This window comes from Dama dama, chromosome 23, assembly GCF_033118175.1.
Source record: "Dama dama isolate Ldn47 chromosome 23, ASM3311817v1, whole genome shotgun sequence".
In the NCBI taxonomy this organism is placed as follows: domain Eukaryota; kingdom Metazoa; phylum Chordata; class Mammalia; order Artiodactyla; family Cervidae; genus Dama; species Dama dama.
In genome coordinates, this window is record NC_083703.1 from 61,769,282 (window position 1) to 61,795,132 (window position 25,851).

Sequence of the window (25,851 nt, forward strand, 5' to 3'; positions counted from 1 at the left end):
TCCCGCCCGCCCGCCGGCTAGAGCGGCCGGGGCGGCGCGCGGGCGGCACGCGGGGGTCGCCGGGAGCGGGGCGGACGTTCGCGCTCTTCCTTCCCTCCCAGCCTCCGCGCCGCGGCGCCCTCTCGCTCTGGAGCCGCTATGGGCGCCGCCGCGTGGGCACCGTCGCTCTTTCCGCCGCGTGTGTCTCTCGTGCTGCTGCTTCTGCCGCTCCCGGGGCTGTCCGTGGGCTCCTGGGATCCGGCCGGTTACCTGCTCTACTGCCCATGCATGGGTAAGGCCTCCCGAGCCTTCTGTCCAAGTGGGGAAACTGAGGCCCGGAAAGGAGAAGCCACTCCTCTGAGGCGCCCAGACGCCTTGACAGGTCCGAGAACGGACTCCAGCGCTGGACAGGGCCTGCTCCTCGACTTTCTGCCCTTGTGGCAAGGACACTGAGGGGCTTCTCTGTCCAACTTTCCATTTGGCAGATGAGGAAACCGAGACCAGGAGAGGTTACGACGTGTCTTGCGCAAAACCTGAGCCAAACCCAAGTCCAGTAAATGGAGTTAGTGGGGTAGAACTTGTCACTGACCCAGTGCTGGCTCTGGGCGACTCATTCAACACATGTTTATAAGGCACCTACTGGGTGCCCAGCCCTGTTCTCTGCTCTAGGGATACGGTGGTGATAAGACAGAAAGCTCTATGCCCTTGTAGAGCCTTCATTTTACTTGAGAAAAACAGACCATAAAAGATAGGCATAAAGAGTAAATAATTGCATAATATCTTAGAGGAGAGTAAGTGCTATGGGAAAATTAAAATAGAGCAGGGTAAGGGAGAATCTAAAAGCTGGCAGTGGGGTGCAGTTTAAATGGGGGTGGTGGAGTGTCATTTTAAAGTCACTCATACCTAAAACCATCCAGTCTCCTGACCATGATGGTATGTCCCTCTGCGCATCATCTCCACCACACCCTTCTCCCCAGATGTTCCAGTTACAGGCACAGTTATCCCTTTCTGTTCCTTACACAGGCTCGGTCCTGCAGCCTGGGCTATTTCCTCAGCTGGGAACACCCTCCTCTTGCCTCTGTGCCAGACCAACATCTTCCCATCCTCATGCCACAGCTTATAAGTGTCGCCAGAAAGGACTTCAGTGACCTCAACCCAAATAATCTCATCATTTTTCTCCATCACCAAACATGTTTGTTTATCTTTACTGTCATCCTACCTGGACTGTGAATGCCTTGAAGGCAGAGACCTTGACTTTCTTGCTCACTCCTGTGTCCCAGCACCTAGCAGAGATACTGACACATTGTAGCCTCTCAACAGTCTTTGTGGAATGAATGAATGGATGCCTGCTGGGGAAGACAGAAACAATCAGATAGGGCCCTTGCCCCTGAGGCACTTACAGGCTGAGGAAAGGGCCAAAGGCCAGGAAATTGGAAAGGACATTCTAAGAAGAGTGGAAGAACCACTTGAGTAGCTCATCCAAAGTGGGAGATGGAGGATGGGTACTGAATATGGCAGAGGGGTCATGAAAGGATCCCAATGAGTGAGGCATTGGAGTTACCCCTTCATGTACAGAGGGGAAGAAATAGAAGGGCACCCCTGGCTGATGTAATAGCAAGAGCAAAGACATGGGGGTGGGGATGGGAAGTACAGAGCATGTTTGGGAAACAGCAAGAACCTGGAATGACTGAGGCAGAAGAGGCAGGGCCTGAAGGGCCTTGACCATCAGACCCAGGAGTCCAGACTTGGTCCCACGCTGCCAGCTCCCCTGGCTATCCTTGGTATCCTGGTCCTCCCCATCCCTGGCTCCACATCCTTTCTGAATCTTGCATACCCCAAGCCCTCAATGCCCCAGTCCTCACTTCACCTGCAATATACCATCCAGGGCGCTTTGGGAACCAGGCTGATCATTTCTTGGGCTCCCTGGCATTTGCAAAGCTGTTGAACCGCACCCTGGCTGTACCTCCTTGGATTGAGTACCAGCATCACAAGCCTCCTTTCACCAATGTGAGTACTTCCTGCCTGCTGTTTGCCCTTGTCTACCTTTCCCTAGTCAATGCTCACCTCTGCTTGACCCCAAGTCCTTTTATAGGCTTAATCTCCCATCACCCTGAGTTTGCCCTATCCACCACCCAGAACTGTCCTCCCTGGCTAACTCACTAACATTTATTCAGCACCTGCTTTCTGAGCACTGCATGAGGATTAATTCTTTTTCTCCCATCACATTTCTATTAAGAAACAGGTTTAGAGAGGCTTCCCTGTTATGGGCTTCCCTGGTGGCTCAGAGGATAAAGCATTTGCCTGCAATGCGGGAGACCCAGGTTCGATCCCTGGGTTGGGAAGATCTCCCTGGGTTGGGAGAAGGAAATGGCAACCCACTCCAGTATTCTTGCCTGGAGAATCCCATGGATAGAGGAGCCTGGCGGGCTACAGTCCATGGGGTCGCAAAGAGTCGGATACAACTGAGCGACTTCACTCACTTTCCTTCACACAAGCAGAACTGGAATTCAAGCTCATGTTTGTGTGACTCCAGAGCCTGTGACTGGAAGCTCTAGACTCCATTTCCAGCCTGGTCTGGTCCCACCCATTGGTCACAGGTGATGGGTGCTATTATCAGTTATGAGGGAGAAACTGAGGCACAAGTTAGTTAATAACTTGTCCAAGGTCACAAACTAGAGGAGTCTGGCTCCAGCACCACCTCCCAGCTCATTAACGGGTCCCTTAGAATGAGAAGTCCAGCATCGTCTTAATTTCTTGCATGTTCTTTATGACTTCCATTGGCCTGTCTGTTTTAGTTCACATTTTAACTCCAGGGGTCTGGTAGTGGGAACTGAGTTAATATTTAGTGAATTGACTTTGAAAGTTCTTAATAAACTTTGAAAGGTTATATGCAAAACACCCATATTTATTTCTTACAACCTTTTCTCTGCATAGTTTTTATTTTTTCTTGTGCATGCCATTTTTAGAGAGATTTTTAACAGTTAGAGGATAAAAGCCAGTTTCCCTAGTGGTTCAGACAGTAACGCATCTGCCTACGATGCCGGAGACCCAGGTTCGATCCCTGGGTCGGGAAGATCCTCTGGAGAAGGAAATGGCAACCCAGTCCAGTACTCTTGCCTGGAAAATCCCCTGGATGGAGGAGCATGGTAGGTCCATGGGGTTGCAAAGAGTAGGACACGACTGAGCAACTTCACTTCAATGAGGTCATAACCTGAGTTGGCCACTGACTAGCTTCGTAGCCTGGTCAAGGTACTTGACTTCCTTGTGCCTCAGTTTTCTCATCTTTAAAATAGGCTGGAAATAATTATTGCTCCTTCCCTCAGTGAGTTAGTGATGGTGGTATCCCTCCCTCTTAGAATCAGCTGAGCTGTTCAATGTAAAGTGCTTATGACACAGAGAGTCCTCAGTAACTGGGCACAGTTGATGCTCTGTCTTTTTGCACTTACTGTTACAGTTCAGACATGGCCCATTCATCTCCTTCTGGTTCACTTGCCTTCTCTTCTCGGCTAGGAGTCTTTCAGAGTCTCTTCTTGCTTTCTACAGGTTACTCAACCTACTCCAGTTAGACTTTCCTTCCCCAGTGGGACTGTTCTCACAGAAGGTCACTAGAGACCTCAGAATTGCCAAATCCAGGGGTCATTTCTCGGTCTCTATCTCATCTGACCTCCCGGTGGCACCTGACCCCATGAGCCTGTCTCCTTGAACTTCCTTACTCCCCTGGTTTCCAAGACATAGCCTGTTCCTGCTTTAGCCCGACCTGTCTGCATTTTCCTCTTTGTGCTGCAGCAAGGGCTCCTTTTTCCCCACCCACTGTTTAAATGTTGGTGTGTCTCCTGTTTCTGTTTGCTTGTTAGCTGTGTGACCTCAGATGAGTTATCTAGATTCTGTCCGCCCTGGTTTCTTCATAAGTAAACTAGGGATGGCTGTATTCTTACCTTTCACAATTAGATGGTCAAGTCCATGAAACATGACGAGTATAGCACCTGGTGCTAATCCAGCACTCAATAAATATTAGTTGCTTTTATTACCATTATTTGCTTTGCTCTAAGTTTCTGTTGACTCTTGCAGCTTTCATTATTCTCCATGTACCTTCCAAATTTATCTGTGGCCCTGACTCTCTGACCACAGGCCCAGTGTTTCAAACTCCTCAGCCCTTGAGTCTGCTTGGATGACCCACAGAGCCAGCACCTTCCCCTCAAACCTGTGTTCCCACCTGTATTTCCAGCCTTAGTTTATGTCACCTCCATTCACCTGGATACCAAGCCAGGAACCTAGACGTCATCCTAAATGCTTCCCTTTACTCTGTACTTCACCTTTCTTTACATTTTCTAACCTGTCCATGCTTCCCCATCTGTCAGAGTTAGGAGAGATGCTCAGACATACATGTTGAAACAATACAACAAAAATACATGTTGAATGAATTGTTATTGTTTTGTTGCTAAGTTGTGTCGGACTCTTTGTGACCCCATGGACTGCAGCACACCAAGCTTCCCTGTCCTTCACTATCTCCCAGAGTTTGCTCAAACTCATGTCCATTGAGTCAGTGATGCTATCTGACCATCTCATCCTCTGTTGCCCCCTTCTCCTCCAACTCATATTGAATGAATACTTGAACAAATAAAAGGACCATTGCAGTAGCCTCCTAATCTTTTTCTCCCTTGTCTAATCTTACCATCAGGACATTCTCTCTTCTGTCACCAGAGAGATCTTTCAGGAGAGCACATCTCATAATATTTCTGCTTAAAATCCTTTGCGTGACCTCATTGCTAATAAGTAAGGTTCTCAAAGTCTGCTCATTGGAACACCAATGGCTTAAGTAGAACCGGTGCAGTGGTTAAGTCAGTTTGGGAAATTATGTTCTCAGTTCTTCATTCCCCCCAAATTTGGAGATTCAAAATGCACGTTAGCGTTATTAAAGGCCCTGAGAAGTCCTGTCATAAAGAAACCTGCTTAACATTGCATTTCTCAGGCCTGTTTATTTCTGGAGCCTTTTTATTGCAGAACCCTTTACCCACCTGAACTAGTAGAACATGCTTGGAAACTCTGACCTATAGGATAAAGTCTAAATTGTATTTCATAGTGTTCCAAGAAATTTTCTTGAGTCTCGAAAAATGCAGAGATTAATATAATCACCATCCATGTACTCACCATTAGCAATGATAATCATTAACATTTTCTTGTGTTTGCTTCATCTCTTTTGTTGTTAAGAAAAGAAACAAAAGGTTACAGATAAAGTTGTTAAAAGATAAAGTCTATCTTGGTTCAAGGCTTCTCCTAGTCCCTCCCCCACGCTCAGAGGCAACCACTATCATGGACTTAAGTATCTTTTTTTTTCTTTTTCTTTTTTTTTCTTAATATCTTTTGGTGGAACTCCTTCCAAGTTCTTTCCAGTACTGCTTCCATTATGGCACTGAGCATCCTTTATCCCTCTCCTGGTACAAAGGGCAAGAACTTGTCTAGGGCAAATACCTAGAGGTAGAGGGTGCATTTAAAATTCTATTTTTAATAGATGCTCTAAGTGGTTATACTCCAAAGTAGTGGCTCTAAAATGTATGCCTCTACTGTCAGCTATATCTTTTCCAATAATTAAAGTTAAGCTTTTTAAAAATATTTATTTCATGTATTTTTGGCTGCGCTATGTCTTCATTGCTGCGTGCAGCGAGTAGGGGCTACTCTTGGATGTGATGCACGGGCATCTATCTCATTGCAGTGGCTTCTCTTGTTGCAGAGCATGGCTCTAGGGTGTGAGAGCTTCAGTATTTGCGACAGGTGGGCTCAGTAGTCGCGGCTCCCAGGCTCTAGAGCACCGGCTCAGTAGTTGGAGCACATAGGCTTAGTTGATTCGCAGCATGTCGGATCTTCCTGGACCAGGGATCAAACCCATGTCGCTTGCATTGACAGGTGGACTCTTAACCGCTGGACCAGCAGAGAAGCCCAGAGTTAAGCTTTTACACTTTTGTTGGTCTCTTGGGTAAGAAGTGGTGTCCTGTTGTCATTGTCATTTTCTTTTTCCCAATTCTAGTGAGCCTGCACATCTTTTGAGTGTATTGGCTGTTTGGGTTCTCTTTGCTGTGAGCTGCTCACTCCTATTCTTTCCTGCCCATGTTTTCTTTTGTGTCATTTGTCTTCTTTCTTACAAATCAGCAGGCATTTTTGAACATGAGGTACATTACTATTTGTCCTTTAGTTTACAGATGTTTTCTCCCAGCCTCTGTTCTAAGCTTGGTGTCCTTTGTCAGAAGTTTGTCACTGACATGAAGTCTAAGCTCTCTGGGTCATAGAGTGTATGGGTTTGTTTGTTTGTTTGTTTTTAATTAAAAAATATTTTATTTATTTTTGGTTGCACTGGGTCTTTGTTGCTGTGCGTGGGCTTTCTCTAGTTGTGGTGAGCATGGGCTACTCTTAGTTGCGGCGCACAGGGCTTCTCATTGTGGTCGCTTCTCTTGTTGTGGAGCACGGGCTCTAGGTGCCCAGGCTTCAGGAATTGCAGTACACAGGCTCAGTAGCTGTGATGTGCAGCTCTAGGGAGTGAGGGCTTCATTAGTTGCGGCACATAGGCTCAGTAGTTGGGGTTCTTGGGCCCTGGAGTGCACAGGCTTCAGTCGTCGAGGCTCACAGGCTCTCGAGTGTGGGCTCAGTAGTGGTACACAGGGCTTAGTTGCTCCGTGGCATGTGGAATCTTCCTGGACCAGAGATTGAACCCATATCCCCTGCATTGGCAGGCGGGTTCTTATCCACTGCACCACCAGGGAAGTCCTAGAGTATGTGGTTTCAATGGATGTCTTTGAAGCAGCCACTAGGGTACTGAGGGAGGCCCCTCCACCCCCTCCTTTTCCCCACTTTTCCTGTAGGTCCATGTGTCCTACCAGAAGTACTTCAAGCTGGAGCCCCTCCAGGCCTACCATCGAGTCATCAGCCTGGAGGACTTCATGGAGAAGCTGGCACCCACCCACTGGCCCCCTGAGAAGCGGGTGGCATACTGCTTTGAGGTCGCAGCTCAGCGAAGTCCTGATAAGAAAACATGCCCCATGAAGGTGAGTCCTGTGGGTCAGGGGGCCGTTTCTGCCTGTTCTGGTTCCTCAAGGCTCAGAGACACTGCAAGATAGCAATAGAAAGAGCCTGGAATAGAAAGATGGAGATTTATGTCCCATTTCTGGCATTTGTCAGCAGTGTCACTTTGGGCAGAGGACTTTGCTTCCTCTGAGCCTTTATTTCTACCTACAAAATAAAAACACCAGTCCCTGCTGTGTCTTGCTCACAAAGTATCATGAGGGCCAGGAGTAAGAATGCTTGTAAACTGAAAAGTACCACATCAGTAATGATAACTGGTACTCACATAGCACTTATAACATGCTAGGTACCATGTTAAGAGCTTTTCACAAATTATCCCACTTAGTCCTTCAACTGTTTCATGAGGAAAGTACTATTAATATTCTTATTTTATAGAGAGGACACCGAGTGCAACAAAGAGAGGTTCAATATTTTGCCCAAAATCATATAGCAAATAAATTGTGGTAATATGACTGCATTTTCCACCCTCCTAACTTGTATACTTTCTTGCCTCTCAGCAGGTAAATGCGAGGCTGTCATATTTATCAGAAGTTTGTAAATTTCTGGCACTTTGGGAGTAAGACAATCCCCAATATGTCTTTCAGTGTTTATGCTAAAGTCTGGGGAGGGTAGGTGAAGAAGCCATGAAATTTGAGAAGGGAAACCTTGCTTTCAGCCCCAGTATTGCCCTCACTTGCTCTGTGAGCTTGAGCCAATGTCTTACCTTGTCTGGGCCCTGGTTTCCATCTTGAAAATAAGAGCATGGATCTTAGCTGATTAGCTGATCTTGAAACTCTCTTGGAGCTCTTAGTCTGTGGTCCCAAATCCAAGGTCAGCTGCCTCCCCAGACCCCCACCAATGCTGCAGGATTGGCAGGATATGGCATGTGAGCAGGAAAGACTCCTTCAGATATTGTGGTGAACATTTCCTGCTGAAAAGCAGCCTGGAGGCCAAGCCACCCTCCTCAGCCCCCAGCCCAGGAATTACGAAGTTACATTCCTACCCGCCCATCCTATGAGAGTATTTCAGACCGAGTCAGATAGTACAGGGTTTCCCCATCCACAGTTCCTTGGCCCCAATCCCACCTGGCTTTCTTTCCTGCCCAGTAAGCGTTTGGCCACTCTCTTTCTCCAGGAAGGAAACCCCTTTGGCCCATTTTGGGATCAGTTTCATGTGAGTTTCAACAAGTCTGAGCTTTTTGCGGGCATTTCCTTCAGCGCCTCCTACAAAGACCAGTGGATCCAGAGGTACGTGGAGGGGACATTGTTGCTGGGGTTAGGGGGAGGAGTGGGGGGCCCACGGGCATTCAGCACTTTCCTGGTGCTCTTCCTTCTACCACACCCTGCACCCTGATGTATGAGACCAAAGGTGCGGCTGTTCTGTCTGTTGAACTTGGGATCCTATGTGATCTGTTCCCATCTCAACGCCTGACACGGTGGGACGTTGACCTGCCACGAGGTTGAGCAAGAGTTTATCAGCCGATAAAGGATGTCATAAAAAGAATATTGTGCAGTCACATGCATCTCAATTTCCTCCTTGAGGCGTGAGAATCACTCCCCTGTTACCTTCCTCTTCACAAGGTGAAAATTGGAAGTCTCTTCTAGAGAAGAACAGCTTCAGGTACAGAATGAGAAATGATGTCATCCTGATAATAATTGGATGTGCTTTATTAGTTGTGTTCCACTAAACCCTATTTAAAAAAAAATAGGTTAGCAGGGCATAGGCACAGGCTGTGAAATATTTATAGAGCGTCTGTCACGTATGAGACATAGTGCTCAAAGGCCAGAGGTGATACATAAAAATGAGGAAGACCCAGTCTCAGCCTTCAGCTGGCTGCAGTCTAGATAAAATGATGACACTAACATAGTACACTTGCCATTGATGCTATAGCATGGCCAGAAAGAGCAGGGGCTTAGACATCAGACCTGGGTTAGGAGCCGTGAGGGGCTTATGAATTCTTGCGTGGTCCCAGCAAGGCAAAGGAAGACTGATTTACCATTAGATAGCCCTGAGCTCTCATGCAGCCCTTTCTTTCTCAGATAACCCTGAGTGAGCCGGTCAACCTGTCTGACCTGAGCTTCCTCCTTGGTTTAATGGACAGAGCACTATGGTATGTGCTTCCTAATGTATAAATCACATGACAAATAGTAGAGGGCCGGTCCGTGCTACCTGTTACGGTTATTCACATGCTTTCTTTTATTTAAGCCTTTGAGAAATTTCACAAAGTGTGTATTATGATCAATTTCCATTTGACTGGTGAGGAAACTGAGATCAGTGAGGTTATTTAAATAACTTGCCCAAAGTAATGCAGCTGTTGAGTGGGCAGCTGGGGTCTGTGTGTAAGGCTTTCATAGTTAGTAAAAGCTAATATTTATTTAGTGCCTACTGCGTGCCAGTTGCTGTACTAAGTCTTCTCTACCTGAGTATTCCAAGATAATAGCTCATTTAATAAATTCACAAGTCTGTGACACAAGTGTTACTGTCATCTCTGCTGCACAGGTAAGGAAATTGAGGCAGAGAGAAGTGAAATCACTTGCCTGAGCTTGATGTGGCAGAGCTGTGATTTGAACCCAGGTCACCTGACTCCAGAGCACCCATTCTTCATCACTGTGGAGAAAAGAGCTGTGCCTTAAACAGCTCCCAGTTCCTATTTGGGACTTGGCGTTCAGAGCTAGTTCCTGAGCTACTGAGGAGACTCAATCCTGACAGAGTCTTACGCCCCTCATAGTTGATCCTGCATAGGAAATTGTTGATTTCCATTTAATTATCTGCTTGGTCCTCCCCATTCTGCTCTGAATGAACCTAGAGCTATTGCCAGAAGGTAGACTGTCCTCAGAGGATGGAGATTTGCTTCTAAAATGCTAGGGGAGAAAAATGACACCAGTTCTAAAAGCTAATTCCAAAAAGCCAAAAAAAAGCACACAATCCTGGTTGGAGAAGGGACAGTGCTACATGGATGCATCAGTTGGACAATGTTGCTGAAGCACTTGTTCATGGCCACCCCATGGTCTTGTTTGAGTTCGTTGAGTTGTAGGAATTATGTGAGGGCTTGGGGAAGCTTTTGCCTTTGAGCCAACTTTTTAGGCTTACTTTCTTGCTGTTGGAAGTTGTCCTTCCATTGCAGGAGTGTGGGTGTCAGGGGAACAGTATTGGCAAGAGTCAGATGCTTCCCTGCTCACTGGGTAACTGCAGGTTGCTTCCCTTCTCAGGCCACAGTGCTCAATCTATAAAATGAAGGGATTGAGCAAGATTGATCATTATCTTTCCTTTTTAAACAATTAATAAGATGACATTTGTTTTTTTGTTTGTTTTTAGTTTTTAAAATATATTCATTTATTTGGCTGCACTGGGTTTTAGTTGCAGCATGCAGGATCTTTATGGGCTTCCCTGGAGGCTCAGTGGTAAAGAATCCACGTGTACTACAGGAGACTCGGGTTCGATCCCTGGGTTGGGAAGATCCCCTGGAGAAAGAAGTGGCAACCCACTCCAGTATTCTTTCCTGGAGACTCCCCATGGATAGAGGAATCTGGTGGACTACAGTCAATGGGGTCACACAGAGTCAGACATGACTGAGCATGTGTACATGCATATGTGGGATCTTTAGTTGCAGCATGAGGGATCTAGTTCCCTGACCAGGGATTGAACCTGGGCCCCTTGCATTGTAAACAAAGAGTCCTAGCCACTCCACCACCAGAAAAGTTCTAAGATCAGTCATTTTCAAACTGTTCTTTGAATTTTAGAGTTGTAGAGAAGCGCTTGTAGTGCCATGGTGGGGCCAAGTTAGAGCTGTTCAGTTCCCCTCTCCCACCAATCAGTAACCCTCTTGTATATCAGCTGAAAGTTTCGGTGGTCACAGGTCTGGGTGTACCAGGTTTAAATTAGGTACCCGTAAGAGAAACCCCCAAATAACAGCAGACTAGCAAGACAAAAGTTTATGGTTTTCTTACGTAAAAAAGGACTGCAACCCAGGGCTGCATGGCAGCTCCCTTGTGTCTGGGAATTAGGCTCCCATCTGTGCTTAGCTGTCCCATTACCGGCTTTTATCCTTAGTGTCACCTCATGGGTCAAGATAACCGATGAAACCCCAGGCAGCTGGAGGGACAAAAGGGGCAGAAGAAGGGCCCCTCCTCACTTTTCTAGGGAGCCTTCCTTACAGCTTGCTTACACCAGCTCATTGGCTAAGTGCTTAGATGTGCAGCTGTACCTAGCCCCAAGAAGTACTGAGAAATGTATTTTGGGCTTCTGTGTGTCCAGCTTGAAAGTTGGATTCTAGAAGAAGAGAATAAGGATTATTTCTTCCCCACTGAGGATCTTTCCATCTCTGCTGGTTCTGAATCTATCAATACCCTGATGGAAGTTTAATTCAATAGAAATTTATTTATTGCACTTTCACTGTTGGAAGGCTGTGAATCATTAGGCTGAACCATTCTCTTGGCATGAAGGCAACAGGTATTTGAGCATGTGGCTTATTGTTCTCCCTGGCTGCAGCCTTCCTGAGTGGATATAAATAGGTGACAGGCAGTTGGCAGGGCTGAAACCTGAAGGATGAGAAGGAGCCAGGCAAGAAGAGCTGCAGAGAAAGGCAGTTTTTCATGCCACAACCGAGAGCTAGACTCTGCCTTGTTCATATGCCCGCATCCTCTGTACCCTGCATGATGTCCATTCACTGGTGTCTCTTGAGCACACACGTGGGTGCTGTGCATGAAGAAACCCCAGCTTGGTAGGGGGATCTCAGTAGAGTCAGTGTAATTGTAAAACACCCCAGAGGCTCACTGCTCCCCAAAGTAGGAGAGTGTGCCTTATTCAGCTGGATAGCTACCAGGCTCAGGGCCTGACTTAGGGTCACCAGCCAGGGATGTGAACAGGTGGAGCTAGTTAAGCTTTCTTTCCAAACAAGACCCTCATTCCCCACTTTCACTCCAAACACTAGTCTCTTCATTGGGAGCAAAGGAGCGCATCAGTTTGGCTTCTCGCTGCTGGTCATGTCAGTAAGGATGTCGCATCCAGATCCAACCAAGATGGCTGTGTGAGCTGATCCAGATCCAGGTAAAGGAGTCACATATCCCAGACTTGCAATTCACCAAGGGTCAGCAGCAGATTCTTTCCAGGAGGTCAAGGAGGGCAGAAGTCCTGGTTTTATCCTAACGTTGCAGCCCCCTAGGAAGTCACAACTTTGTTTTTCATTTAAAGTCCTTTAAGGTGGCCTCTGAAAGTCACTTAAGGGCCTGGGCCATAGTAGGTACTCAGTTACGGTTCACTTCTTCCTTTAACCCCTGACTACCTGATCTGGTCTTTCTGGTGAGATCTCTGGTTCATTCATTCATTCCAAGTATATTCATTGTACCTACTATGTGTTGAGGCCTGCACTGAGACTGGGAATCAGAAGAATAAGCCACATATTCACCTTTTGAGGAACTTATTGGCTGGGTGGGGGAGCTGGGAGTGAGGTACAGTAGTTAAAAACAAAGGTTCTGGAGGAGACTGCCTGGATTCAAATCCCTGCTCTGCCACTTCCTAGCTGTGTGACCATGGGCATGCTACTTAACCATTCTGTGTCTCAGTTTCCTTATCTGTGAAGTGAGAATAACGGCAGTACTTGCCTCATGGGGCTCTTAAGAGACTCAAATGAGTTAATGTACACAAAGTAACTGGAACACTGCCTGTCCCATGTATGTACATATAAAATTAAACTCTGACAGGACAAGTGGTAGATAGAGCTAGGCTGTTGATGAACACTTGCTCATTGCTTCCTTGGCACAGGGCTTACACTCGTGTGTGTGGCCTTCACCGTGAACAAAAGTACTCGGGGTCTAGCCTCATGTCAGTGGACAGGGATTGTGGTTACTGTGCACATCATTGTGCAGGAAGCAGCAAAGAAGTGGGATGGAGCCCAGTCCTAGGAGCTGAGGCTTGGGTGTGGCAACTGGTCTCAGAAGTTTGGAGGTGTTTGTGGTGTTTGGTCAGGTGTGAATAAACAGTGGCCCGTTCACTGCAGCTCTTTCGCATGGGGGAAAGATTGGAACAGCCTCATTGACCAGCAGGAGGGGACTAGATAGATAAACTGATTTCTTCATGCAGATGGGAAACTTCAGGAGATTTTAACGTGGTCACATGATCCACACCATCAACATGGCCAAATGTCTGAAACAGAGAGTTAAATTTTTTTAAAGTTGTAATAGATTACATGCAGAATGATGACAATAATGGATATGGTGAGAATGAAAATTTTGTGAGAGCTTTCTACATGCCAAGCACTGTTCTAAGTGCTTTGCTTGTATTAATCCATTTGATCTCAACAGCCCTCTGAAGTGGGAACTGTTATCAGTTCTATTACACAGATAAGAAAACTGAGGCACAGAATGGTTTTAGTCACCTGCAGAAGTTAGTGACATAGCCAACATTAGAACAAGGTCATCTGGCTCTATAGTGCACACTTTCACCATTGCACCGTATAAAGAGCACACAGGACAATACCTTTTTATACAAATAGTGAAAGTGCAACCATTCATAAAATCACAGTATCTTCTGGAAAGAGGAGGAAGAGGGGAAAAGACCATAGGATAGAGCTTTTATTTAGGTGTGTATTTTTAAAAATCTGAAACAAAGTAAAGTATTAATATTTGCTAATTTGGGTCACAGGTATGTGGACTGTTAAATTATTTTCTCTTTTCCTGCATGCTCTGAAATATTCAGTAATTTTTCACTAAAATTTTTATTGAGGTAATTGTAGGTTCATGTGCACTTGTAAGAAATATTAATAATATAGAGAAATCCCAAGTGCCCTTTACCCACTTCTCCCCAGTGGTAACATTTTGCAAAACTATAGCACAGTATCACAACCAGGATGTTGACATTGGTACAATCCATCCATCTTATTCAGATTTCCCCAGTTTTACTTGAACTCACTTCTCTGTGTGTGTATATTTAGTTTTATTCAATTTTATCATGTGTGTATGTTCGTATATCCATTACCACAATCAAGATACTGAACAGTTCTAACATCACAGAGGTCCTTGTGTGGCCAGTTTATAAACACACACACACACACACACACACACACACACACACACAGCCTAGTCCCTGGTGACCACTAATCCCATCTCCATTTCTTTTTTCTCTACTTTGTCATTTCACAAATGTTATATAATAGAATCATTCAGTGTGTGACCTTTTAAGATTGACTTTTTTCCACTCAGGATTCCCTTGAGATCCATCCAAGTTGTTCCCTCTATCAATAGCTGGTTCCTTCTTATTGCAGTAGTGTTCTGTGGTGTGGGTTTGTTCTGCAGTTTGTTCAACAAGTCACTTGTTGAGACATCTGAGTTGTTTCCAGTTTTTGACTATTATGAATAAAGTTGCTGTGAGCATTCACATACTAGTTCATGTGTCATAGAGGTTTCCATTTCTCTGGGATAAATGCCCACGCATACAGTTGCTGGGTCATATGGTAATTGCTTGTCTAGTTGTATAAAAAAACTGCCAGACTGTTTTCCAGAGTGACTGTACCTATTTCATAATTTTAGGGAAAGGATTTTGACTGGCAGAGGGAAGGCATACAAGGTGGAAGGGAGAAGTCTGCAGAGATCTGGGGTTGGAAAGTACTTTGCAAGTTTATGGAACAGTGAGGCATCTTGTGTTGCTGGAATATAGTCTGGCCTTAGCTAATGAGAGAACACGGGTTTGCTCTTCACTCAGTCAATCAACAAGTCTTTACTGAGCTCTTATGTGTATCTAGACACTATTCTAGGCACACAGAGACACTGCCCTCAGAAGCCTGAGTCCAGCAGAAAAGACGGGTGAAATAATTACAAGGTGCACTGTGAACAAGGGGGAGGGAGAGCCTTCAGCAGGGAATGATAGGGGCATCTTCAGACCTCTGGTGCTTTCATGAAAGCAGGGATCATGCCTGTCTTACTCTCCTCTGGGCCTCAGCACGTAGTAGGCAATCAGTAGATATGTGTTAAGTGTTGAGTGAATGATCTCATCCACCGTACACGCTCCCTGTGAGTGTGACCTGTTAGCAGCTGCACTTCCTAATCCCACCGTGTGGGTAAAAGGGCAGAGATTCAGTCTAGACACCCCACCCTGGAGTGAATTACCACACCACAGATTGGAAGCCAGCATGACATACATGGAATGCTCTACTGTAAATTTTTAATTGTTGAACAAGCAAAGAAGGTTGTAAATTCCTCGTGGCGGGACAGTATTGCATATTGTGGCTGTTGCCGCTGCCAAGGTCTCTTATCAGCCCGTTGGTGTTTCACAACCTCTCGTGCTTCTTGCATGTTACAGGGGCCCCTCCGCAGGGTCTCTGGGACGTGGTGCAACACCACCCTTTTTCCCGTGGGGGTGGCAGCCAGACTCTCTGTGCGTCGTCTGTCTGACTTCTTCTCATTTTGTCTCCTGCCTAGATTTCCTCCAGAGGAACATCCAGTGCTTGCCCTGCCTGGTGCCCCTGCTCAGTTCCCTGTCCTGGAGGAGCACAGGCCGCTCCAGAAGTACGTGGTGTGGTCAGACGAGATGGTGAGGACAGGGGAGGCCCAGATCCGCGCCCACCTCATCCGGCCCTACGTGGGCATTCACCTGCGCATTGGCTCCGACTGGGTAACTTCCCCCTTCCTCTCGTGGCTGGGCTGGACGTATCCATGAGCAGGGCCCATGTCTGTGTGACACTGACCACTGAATCCATTGCACCAAGTCCTGGCCAGGGCAGAGAGACCTCACTCGGCCGAGCTGATGGGGTCATGCCCCACAGTCCCACCATGGGCACATCTGAAACGTGGCTTCAGAGTGCTTGCTTGGTAGTTCTCATTTGTAACAGTTGCCCTTTTTTCCTCATTTCACAGCTGGATAAACTGAGGTATCAAGCTAGGCTGTGAGTCAGGCAGCAAGCCAGAGAGCGCCCACAGTCTTCCGCCCCAGCCCAGTGTTTAGCCAGTCAACTCCTTGTTGAAAAACAAGCTCTGGACGTTGGGTGGGGCTCCCAAGAAAAGAAGATACCATCCTCCAAATTCGGCAGCTGCTTAAATGTGCAGAAACCTCATCAGGTTATCCTCCCTGTGAAAATAACCGGAGCAGTACAGATGATCTCCTTAGTTTACGTAAGAAGATATGTATATATCTGTATGTGAGAAATACTCATTAACGGAAACTTGAAAAATACTCAGAAGTATGGAAATTAGATCAAAGTGTCATTTGAGGAAGCAGTCACATCCATATGACCCCCTTCCTGCCCCTCCACGAAATAAAGGAGCCAGGACCTGTACTCTCCTAGGACATAAGAAAATAAGCTGCTTTTTTTTTTTTTAAATCTAGCATAATGCTAATAGCAAACATTAAAACGTAAACTCAGGAAAATAGAGTCCATTCTCACTAGTGAACATAGATGCCCAGATCCTAAGTAAAATATTACCAAGTAAAATCTAGTAGCATATTAAAGAACATGCAACACAAACAAGTAAAATTTATCCCAGTGATGCAGTGAAATTTATTATATTAATGCCCAAAGAAGAAAAATCATATAGTCATCGCAGTGGCAGCCAAGAAAGCGCTTGATAAAAAGTCAACATTCATTTATGATTAAAAAAAAGAAGAAAAACAACTCTTAACCAACCGGGAATACAAGGGGCCCACCTTAGCTTGATAAAGGCTATCTCGCCAAAACCCACAGCAAACATGCACTTCTTGGGGCTATCAGAAGTGTTCCCACTGAAGTCAGAAATCAGATGAGGCTGCCCATTATCACCAGTGCAGTTCAAAATTCTGCTGGAAGTCCCAGATAATACAATAAGACCAAGAAAAAAAAAAAAGAAACTGTGAAAAGCCAATATCCCCTTAGCACTGTTAACTGTTGGTGCATTTCCCTTTTCCTCAGTGGTTTTAAAAAAAAAAAAAGTTGCACTCTTGTATTGCCTGCCTTTTTCCCTTTCCTGGGCTCTTACTTCTGGGGTTGTGGGCAGTGGCTGTCTATAGCTCTGTCCCCACCTGCCCCACAGAAAAACGCGTGTGCCATGCTGAAAGATGGAACCGCTGGCGCCCACTTCATGGCCTCCCCACAATGTGTGGGCTACAGCCGCCACACCGCCGCCCCACTCACCATGACCATGTGCCTCCCTGACCTGAAGGAAATCAGGCGCGCCCTGAAGCTCTGGGTGACAGCGCTGAATGCCCAATCCGTCTACATCGCCACCGACTCTGAGAGTTACCTGCCTGAGATCCAACAGCTCTTCAAAGGGAAGGTACACGTGGGGTGTGGGCCTGGAGGGAGAGCAGCTGGAAGGGAATCAAAGGAAGCGCCAAGGTGCTCCCTCCGCTCCCACCTCATGCTTCATGTTCTCCCGCCACCAGGCTTTTGCTTGAACATCCTGTTCTCTAGTTCCTGCCCTTCTTAAAACCCCAGCTTAGACACATCCGCCGGGGCTCTGCAGGCTTCCCTCCACTCCTGTTGCTGCTGGATCCCGACTGGGAGCTGACACAGCACTTGATCACATCTCTTCCCGAGACACCAAGACTGTGAGACTCGTGTAGAAACATGTCTTATTTCTTCCCAGGAGCTGTAGCTCCTTGAAGGCAGGATCCAGGGTAGACTCACTGGTCTGTTCTTCGGGGTCTAGCCTGATACTTTGACCTCCTCCAGGGCTGAGACCCCACCTTGCCCTCACCAGCTAGGACAGTGCCTGACACGTGGTAGGCTCTTGGTGAATGTTTGGTGGTTAAGGATGTTGAGTGGGCTGTGGGGGACGGAGGGGAGGGGGCGGTCCAGTGCCGCAGAGGGATTAAGAGCAGGGACTGTGGAGTGTGGGGCCTTGGGCCCTCCTCCCTCTGCAGCCTTTCACCAGTTACTTCACCCCTCTGTGCTTCTGTTTCCTCATCAGTAAAATGGGACTGAGAGTAGTGCTATCCTGGGGGTAATCTTGAAGATCAAGTAAGAAGAAGCTAAACTGGTCCGGTACAAAATAAGTTCTCGATAAAGTTAGCTGTCATCGATAGTAGAAGTAGGTGGTTGATGAATACAGGAAAGGCTCTTTTGTGCTTGATAAATGCTTAAAGAAGGGGTGAATAGTAGGGGTTTGACATAGGAGTAAATAGTAGAATGCGCTTGGTACTGTGTAAGTGAAGAATAGGTAATAAGTAATTATGTATTGGTAAAACGGTGGAGTTAATAGTGAACATTCAGTAAGACTTTGGAGTGCCTAAAGCCCCTAAATGCTTGTGCAGACCTTAAAAGACAAACATCCGCTTTCAAACAGTGGGTGCCCTTGGCTTTATGTCGAGGGGCTCCCTTTCCCTCTTTTACGGGCTTGTTGAGGAAGTGCCTTGTAGAGGAAGTGCCAAGTCACAGCATTCTGGTCCCCACCCACCCACTTTATAGAAGAATATCAGAGCCGGAGACCTTGAAGCACCTCCGACCCAACCTCTGCATTTTAAAACTGAGGAAACCAAAGTCCCAAGAAAGGATAGAATTTACCCCGGAGGTCTCAGGGCTAATTTTAGTGGGCATGACACAGAGGGGTAAGTTTCAGGGCGTGGGCGGAATTGTTCTGGGGATTTTGGCCATGATTAAGCTGGTATTATTTTTCTGCTACCATCTGAATAGCAAGATGATGATTTTTGTTACATCAGAAATCTCTATGTGACAGCAAAGCATTTTCAGCCCCAGCTCTGCCCACACCCCCTACCTCCGTACTAAATGGAAGGACGTGGAGAGTCCCAGGGAGTTTTTTGTGAGTTTTTAGAGTTGGTATACTTGTTACATCTTGTGCCTCTTGCCATTTCTATTTCCTGTTCCTGTGCCACTGTTCTTGCCCTTCTCCACTCCTCACCTCCTTTTGTGGGCTCAGCCTACCCTCTCTCCTGAACTAAGCCTTGCTCATCCATTAAGCTGGGGCAGTGCTGAGCCGGGGATGCTGATAAATAAGATGTAGTGCTGCCCTCCAGGGCTCACAGTCTAAACTCAGGAAAAGAGACGTGCAGAGAATTATAAGGTATGCCACAGGAGAGGGCCAGGCTCGGGTATGGGGGCTCATTCACTCACTTGTCCAGTCCCCAGATGCATATTGAGACAGACCACTGTCAGAAGTGACCAGCAAACCAACACAGCCCTAGCCAGGTACAGGAAATGGGCGTTAACCAGAGAATCACGGAGTGAAAGCTACACACGAAGATGTGTGCTACAACGTAAAGGAACGTGGTTCTGTGCAAGTGCAGAGCAGAGGAACCGGGACTAGACTGAGGGGCCCAAGGAGGGCTTCCCTAAGGAGATGAGACTTGAGCTGCAGAGTGAGAGTTAAGTAGGAGTTAATGAGGCAAAGAGACAAGCACCCCCAACAGAGAGAGGAGCATGTGTGAAGGTCCTGAGACAGAAGGGAGCCTGCTGTGAAGTGGCTGCAGCTCAAGGTGGAGAGGCAGCTGAACAGGCCTTTGGCCACATTCAAGATTTGTAGTCTTTATCTGCAGAGCAGTAGGGCACCAGTTAAGGGTGCTCAGCTTGGGATAGAGGGAGGGAGGAATAAGGGAGTAGGGGAATACGTAAAAGTTTTATTTGGCTGCTTTCTTACGGTATCTGGGCTTCCCTGATAGCTCAGTTGGTAAATAATCTGCCTGCAATGCATGAGACCCTGGTTCGATTCCTGTGTCAGGAAGATTTGCTGGGGAAGGGATAGGCTACCCACTTCAGTTTTCTTGGGCTTCCCTTATGGCTCAGCTGGTAAAGAATCCACCTGCAATGCGGGAGACCTGGGTTCGATCCCTGGGTTGGGAAGATCCCCAGGAGAAGGGAAAGGCCAGTATTTTGGCCTGGAGAATTCCATGGACTGTATAGTTCATGGGGTCCCAAAGAGTTGGACATGACTGAGCAGCTTTCACTTTCACTTTTCCTTTGGTAGGCAGACCAGTAGAAGAAAAGATATGGTGACCAACCAGGGAGTGGTAGTCCATCAAGAGAAAGGTTCACCGTTGAGGAATATCTCAGGGATAGATTGGACAGGACTTTAGTCTCAGAGGCATCCAGGCAGCAGAACCAGGTGGGTGGGGTACTCTTTTGTCAGATTGTGGTTTGGTTGGAGAAGCCAAGCCCCTGAGGTGAGGGCTTTATGAAAAAGTCAGACCTTGAACTGAGCCTTGAGAGTATGGTCAGGACTGCGATGGATGGGAAAAGGCATTCCTGGCAGAAGACACCAATGAGCAAAGGCAGAGTGTGAACGAGTGGTGTGTGTGTGGAGCTGAGGGTTAGGGTCACCATCTGCTAGGCAGCGCTTCTCTCAGGCACCCCAGCCCTACCTGTTAACGCTTTGTACGCCTCCTCTGTCTGTGACTTCAGCACAGAGAAAGAAGGTGAGGGGTGGCTGCAGGCCTAGTCGGATCCGGCCACTTTGTCCTGAACCCTGGTAAAACGCCCTGCCCTTCCTCCTGCAGGTGAAGGTGGTGAGTCTGAAGCCTGAGGTGGCCCAGATCGACCTGTACATCCTCGGCCAAGCTGACCACTTTATTGGCAACTGTGTCTCCTCCTTCACTGCCTTCGTGAAGCGGGAACGGGACCTCCATGGGAGACCATCCTCTTTCTTCGGCATGGACAGGCCCCCTCAGCTGCGGGATGAGTTCTGATCCTAGCTGGAGCACACCACCAGTCTGAGCTGTTCCCTCCAGCCAGGCCTGGCAGCCAGAGATGCTCCCAGGGTTGATTCCCCAAGGATCAGAGAACAGAGAAAAGTACCAGGGACTTCCTGGAGGAGGAAGACAGTCCATCTCCCAGGACACGGGACTTCCAAGCTCCTAGTGGCCAGACATCCCCCTTTCTCATGTGCTCCCTACTGCTTCTCCTGGGAATTTCTCACACCAGCAAAGTAGTCCAAGCTCTGTCTTTTGGTCTGCTCTGCTCTGAGGAGGCTGAGATGCTCAATTCTCTTCAGAGAGATTTTATATATAGAAAAAGAGATTTTTATAATTTTGATACAAGATCATGACTCCCCTGGACCTCTCCCTTATCTTAAAAAAAATAAGTGAAGTTCATTAACACAGGTACCTAAAGTGACCTTAACAGAATGTGGATAAGGCTAGGGCTGAGTGGATATATTGACCGCTTTACCACATGACCCCCCAAAGTGACCCTCAGGCTCATCCCCACTGCCTGGCCTGAGCCACTGTCAACCGCCACTTCTAGGCCATTTCCAGGGTTTGGGGCACAGTCTTCTCCATCGTAAACACTATGCACAAGGAAGTTGTCGACCACTGTGCTGTCAGTACGCCGCAGACGGCTAAGTGCTGCTCACACAGCTCGTTCCCAGCAGGGAGCACCCGCATCAAGCCAGGCTGTCATGGTATTGCTCTCAGAGTCTCTTGGTAGTTGGTGGCTTGCCCCAAACATGGCACCATCAGGGTCTCAAAACACGTCACCAGGGCCAGGGCTTGCTGACCTGGTAGGATCCTTTTGAGGTCTCTGTTATCTCCTGTCCCAAAGGGCCTGGTTGTAGAACTTGGTCATTAAATTGGTCTCCAGGGCCTGTCCTCCCAGCCTTCCTCCTGCAGCGGGAGCCTTCTGACTGTATCCTCATGGGGGAGTGGTCACTAAGCCCCAGACCAGATGGAAGATGCTCAGTACCCAGGAGCCATCACATTACATTCCTGGGGTTGTCTGCTCCATCCCATCCAGTGTAGTCTCAGCCAAGCCCATGAGGCCTAAAGTGTTAGGGTTGTGAGTTTCTTTGTCTCTCAGATGCTGTAGTGGTAAAAAATACATGACCCCCGAGACCCTGTGATTTTTCAGTCTTGAGGAAATTCTCAGTTTCCTCAGGGTCACACAGCCAGCAGTGGTCAATCCAGATTTGACCTCCAAAGGGCCAGTGCTGTTAGCCAGCCTGCTCTGCAACTCCAGTTCACAAGACCCAGTTTACTGTGTGTGCGCGCCATGGAGGCCTCACATGGAGAAACAGTCAGCCACCTTTTGTCCCCACTGGGCTCTACCCATGGGTTTGCCACGCCAGGAGCCTTCAGGGAGGGATAATCCCGCAAGAAACAGAAAGCCCACCTGAAGCTTACAGTTCTCTTGGGTGGTTCTAAAATTCCTGTCTGTTACCTGCTAATTACTTGCCCGCCATGTGGCCTGCCTTGACCTTCAACCTTGGGAAAGTGGGAGAGACCCTGATGAGAGCCAGTCCCAGAGCTCCACACAGCTGTGTCCAGTGGGTAGCCTTTGGGAAGAGATGACTTTTTTTCAGGGCATACTGGATCAGAGGCTGCAGGGCGACCAGGATCTCAAACAGTGAAGATGGCATTTGCTGCTTAGAGCTGCCATCAAACTCTTAATACAGAAAGGGCGTTTGTATTTCCCCTCTGGGGAAAATATTTTAAATCCTGGGTGGACTCAGAGATCTAGTTTATCTGCTCAGACTTGCTCACGAGCCTCAATGAAGGACATGGGAGCGAGCCCCTGCCTCCATTGGGCGGTTGGGAAGGTGTGGCTCTCTGACTGATGTCATTTGCTGCACACCCTGGAGAGTCTGGGGCTGAAATAGGCCCCCCAAATCCTCTTGATGAGCGTCGGCAGTCATAATAGCTTGTGTTTCTGGAGGTGAGGGCGCTAGAGCTGTAGTCTGATTCAGTGTGTTTTGTAGGCGAGCACTTTATTCCTTTGACCCAGTTTCCCCACCTATAAAATGGTGATAAAACCGACGACGACGGGGTTGTTGAATGGCCCCAGTCAGATAAAGGGAGTATAAGGGCCCATTGTAAACTTGAAGGAGACAAAGGCCCATACGTGGCTGTTGGTTAGTGTGACTGCCTCTGGTCACACGCCTCCTCTCTGCCGGCCACTGTGCTTGCTAAGTGTTTTATGGATGTTCCCTGGCTTAACCCCCACCTTAGCCCTGGGAAGTAGAAACTTACTCTTTCTGCACAAGGCAGGATTAACACTCAGAAAATTCTCAGTTTCCTCAGGGCCACACAAGCGGTAGTGGTCAGCCCCAATTTGACCTCCAAAGGCCAGTGCTGTTAGCCAGCCTGCTCGGCTCCTCCGGTTCACAAGACCCAGTTTATTCTGTGTGTGTGCCATGGAGACCTTGAATAGAGAAGTGGTCAGCCACCTTTTGTCCCCAGGTGGGCTCCAGCTGTGGGTCTGCCACTGCCAGAAGCTTTCAGAGAAGGAGCATCCCCCAGGAAAGAGAAAGCCCACCTGAAACTTAGAGTTTTCTTGGGTGGTTACTTAATTCAACATGCTTTCATTCAACAGGTGTTTGTTGACCAGGTGCCAGGCTCTGTGCTGGGTACTAGGGATTTAGCAGAGGATCAGACATAAATTCTTTGTTCTCAAGGAGTTTGCATTCTAATAAATAGAAGGCATAATAAGCAGATGTATTGTGGGAGGTGTTAAGGGCTATAAGAAAACTAACAAGTGCAGATTTTAGTGCAGAGGGGGAGCAGTGCTGGTTTAGATGAGCTCAGGGAAGGCCTCTCTAAAGAGCTGCTGTGGAGTGGGGCATGCTCGTTCAGAGTTTTGGAGGCAGCGCAACAGCAAGTGCAAAGGTCCTGAAGCTGGAATGAAAACTAGTAAGAAGGTGGAGTGGCAGAAGTGAGGCAGGGAACAGAGTAGACGAGAGCAGGTGATATGACCCATTCTACAGCCTAGTTAAGATCAAGTCTTGGCTTTTATTTGGAGAAATGTGGGAAGCCTTGTGGGGTCTGAACTAAGGAGAGTCATGGTCTGATTTACCTTTTTGTAGGCTTCCATATGGAGAGGAGCTGGGAGGGAGGAAGAGTAGAAGCAGGGAGACCAAGATAGAGGCATCACAGAGATGCCCGAAAGATAAACGATTGGGCTCAGGCCTCGGTCATGGCACTGATTGTGGTGGAAGCTGGTCAGACTCTGGATGTATGAAATCACTTTAAAGTTTCAATCTTTTTTAAAAAATGTAAGGTCTTTATATAGTTTTGATCATGCAGTATATACAATTTAATGTCCTGGTTTTTTTTACTTAATAGTGTATCATGTTTTCCATGTTGGTACATGGTCTGAATAAATGTTTTTAACGATATAAAATTCCACTGAGGTGTGTCCCATAGTTTGTTATGTCCCATAGTTTATTTTTGTTTTACTATGAGAACTTAGTATATTCCCAGCTTTTCACTATTACTATTTGGAAAATATTTTTATTTGTAAGTTTTTTTCTGTTATCTAACATTTTTATGAAGATAAATTCCAAGAAGTGGATTTGTTAGATCAAGACTTAAAAGCTACTTTTTGGGAATTCCCTGGCAATCCAGTAATTAGGACTTTAGTGTCTCACTGCTGAGGACCTGAGTTCAGTCCCTGTTTGGGGAACTAAAATCCTGCAAGCTACCTGATGCAGTCAAAAAATAAAATAAAAAAGCTGCCTTTTGGAAAAAATTCAAATATCCATAAAAATTGTAATAAATGAGCTCTCAGTTTCAACAGTTCTCAGTATTTCATCAGTCTTGTTTCATTTACTGTCTCATTCCCAAGTATATGTACTGGAGACTTTTGAAGACAGTCTAAATATGTTTTGAAGGAAGAGCCAGCAGGGTTTGCTGACACACTGCAGTGGATTAGGAGGGAAGAGGAAGTCCAGAATGCACTGAGGTCTAGGGCCCAAGCAACGAGGAGGAGAAGTTGTCCCTGACTTGCAGAGTGACCTTGATGTGGGTCACTCACCTCCGAGTTCCAGATGCTAATGGTGGTCTCGGGAGGATCCTTGGAGAGCCTGTTAATATGGCAGATTCCAGGGACCCACCTCAGCCTGAGGAATCAGAATGTCTGGTGTGTAGTGCCCAGGAATCTGCAACTTAAGATGCACCTTCAAGTGATTTTGATGCCCAGTAGCCCAAGACCTACTTAAACTGTAGCCCTTGGACCTGCAGTGTTGACATCGCCTGGGGCAACTTGTTTGAACTACAGACTTCTAGGCCCCACTCTAGACCTGCTGAATCAGAATCTCTGCAGATGCAGCTCAGCAATCTTTTAACAAGCTCTCCAGGAGCTAAAACTTGAATACCACTGGTCAGAAGGCTGTGGGGTGATGCACAGTGGTCAGCCAGCCAGCAAGCACTTATGGAAGGCCTTCCCTGAGGCCTGGCATGCCTTGAAAATTCCACCAAGCATAGTCAGTGGTGTGGCTCTGTGAGGTCCCTCGTCATGCTCAATTTGTGTTGTAACATTGACTTTTTTCTCTTTATTTTGCACTGGGGGAAATATTATATACAGCCCTTGATTTAATGGAGTTCATTGTTTGAGAATGGAGCCAAACTTATATAAGCAAAACAATGAGAGTTACACTTTTCGAAAATTAACTACCAGTAGAGAGGGTTGTGGATTAGGCAGAAATGGAGAAACTTGTGTTCAAAGGAACCAAAGTTGGGAAATGCTGTCCTGATACACCACAGACTCTCCAAAAGCATGGAGGAGAATGGACAGGAAGGAGAAATGGGATAGAGGGTAAAAGAAAGCTGAGCTTTCATTTCCATTTTCTGTTTACTTCAAAGAAGCTTAATGATAATAATAACAATAATAATAATCCTTCCCTGGCTCGGAAGTAAAGATTCTTTTCCTCAGTTTTCTCTTTGTCTTTAGTGGGGTTAATAGAAGAAAACCTGAAGGCAAATCTTGCCCTCTGGATTATGTTGTCAGAATTAATTCAGATTCTTACTTGAAACCCTATTTATTTCAAGGTTGGGAACTTTGCCTTGAAATAACATTATTTAAGGACAAGCAGGTGTGTTTTGTTTTTACAGCTAACCCTTTATGGATTATCAGCCCAGGACGCCAAGCCCAGCCAGGTAAAGAGCAGGAAGGGAAGGAACAAAAGGCATTTCCTA

General features: G+C 47.0%; 1 protein-coding gene across 1 annotated transcript; it reads left to right on the top strand.

Moving 5' to 3' along the window:
- The first annotated feature begins 46 nt into the window (after positions 1-46).
- POFUT1 (protein O-fucosyltransferase 1) lies at positions 47-24,058 on the top strand. Its single transcript, XM_061127045.1, has 7 exons — positions 47-271; positions 1,865-1,986; positions 6,831-7,013; positions 8,164-8,276; positions 15,441-15,633; positions 17,025-17,267; positions 20,443-24,058. Exons 1-7 carry the CDS (start codon positions 139-141, stop codon positions 20,629-20,631), a joined length of 1,176 nt encoding a protein of 391 aa, XP_060983028.1. The 5' UTR covers positions 47-138; the 3' UTR covers positions 20,632-24,058.
- The last annotated feature ends 1,793 nt before the right edge of the window (positions 24,059-25,851 follow it).

What these genes read in the sequence shown, in the direction of transcription:
- POFUT1 (XM_061127045.1), top strand. Translation starts at nt 139, where the DNA reads ATGGGCGCCGCCGCGTGGGCACCGTCGCTCTTTCCGCCGCGTGTGTCT. An exon ending in ACAAGCCTCCTTTCACCAAT is followed by an intron (nt 1,987 to 6,830) that starts GTGAGTACTTCC and finishes CTTTTCCTGTAG; the next exon opens with GTCCATGTGTCCTACCAGAA. An exon ending in AAAGACCAGTGGATCCAGAG is followed by an intron (nt 8,277 to 15,440) that starts GTACGTGGAGGG and finishes TCTCCTGCCTAG; the next exon opens with ATTTCCTCCAGAGGAACATC.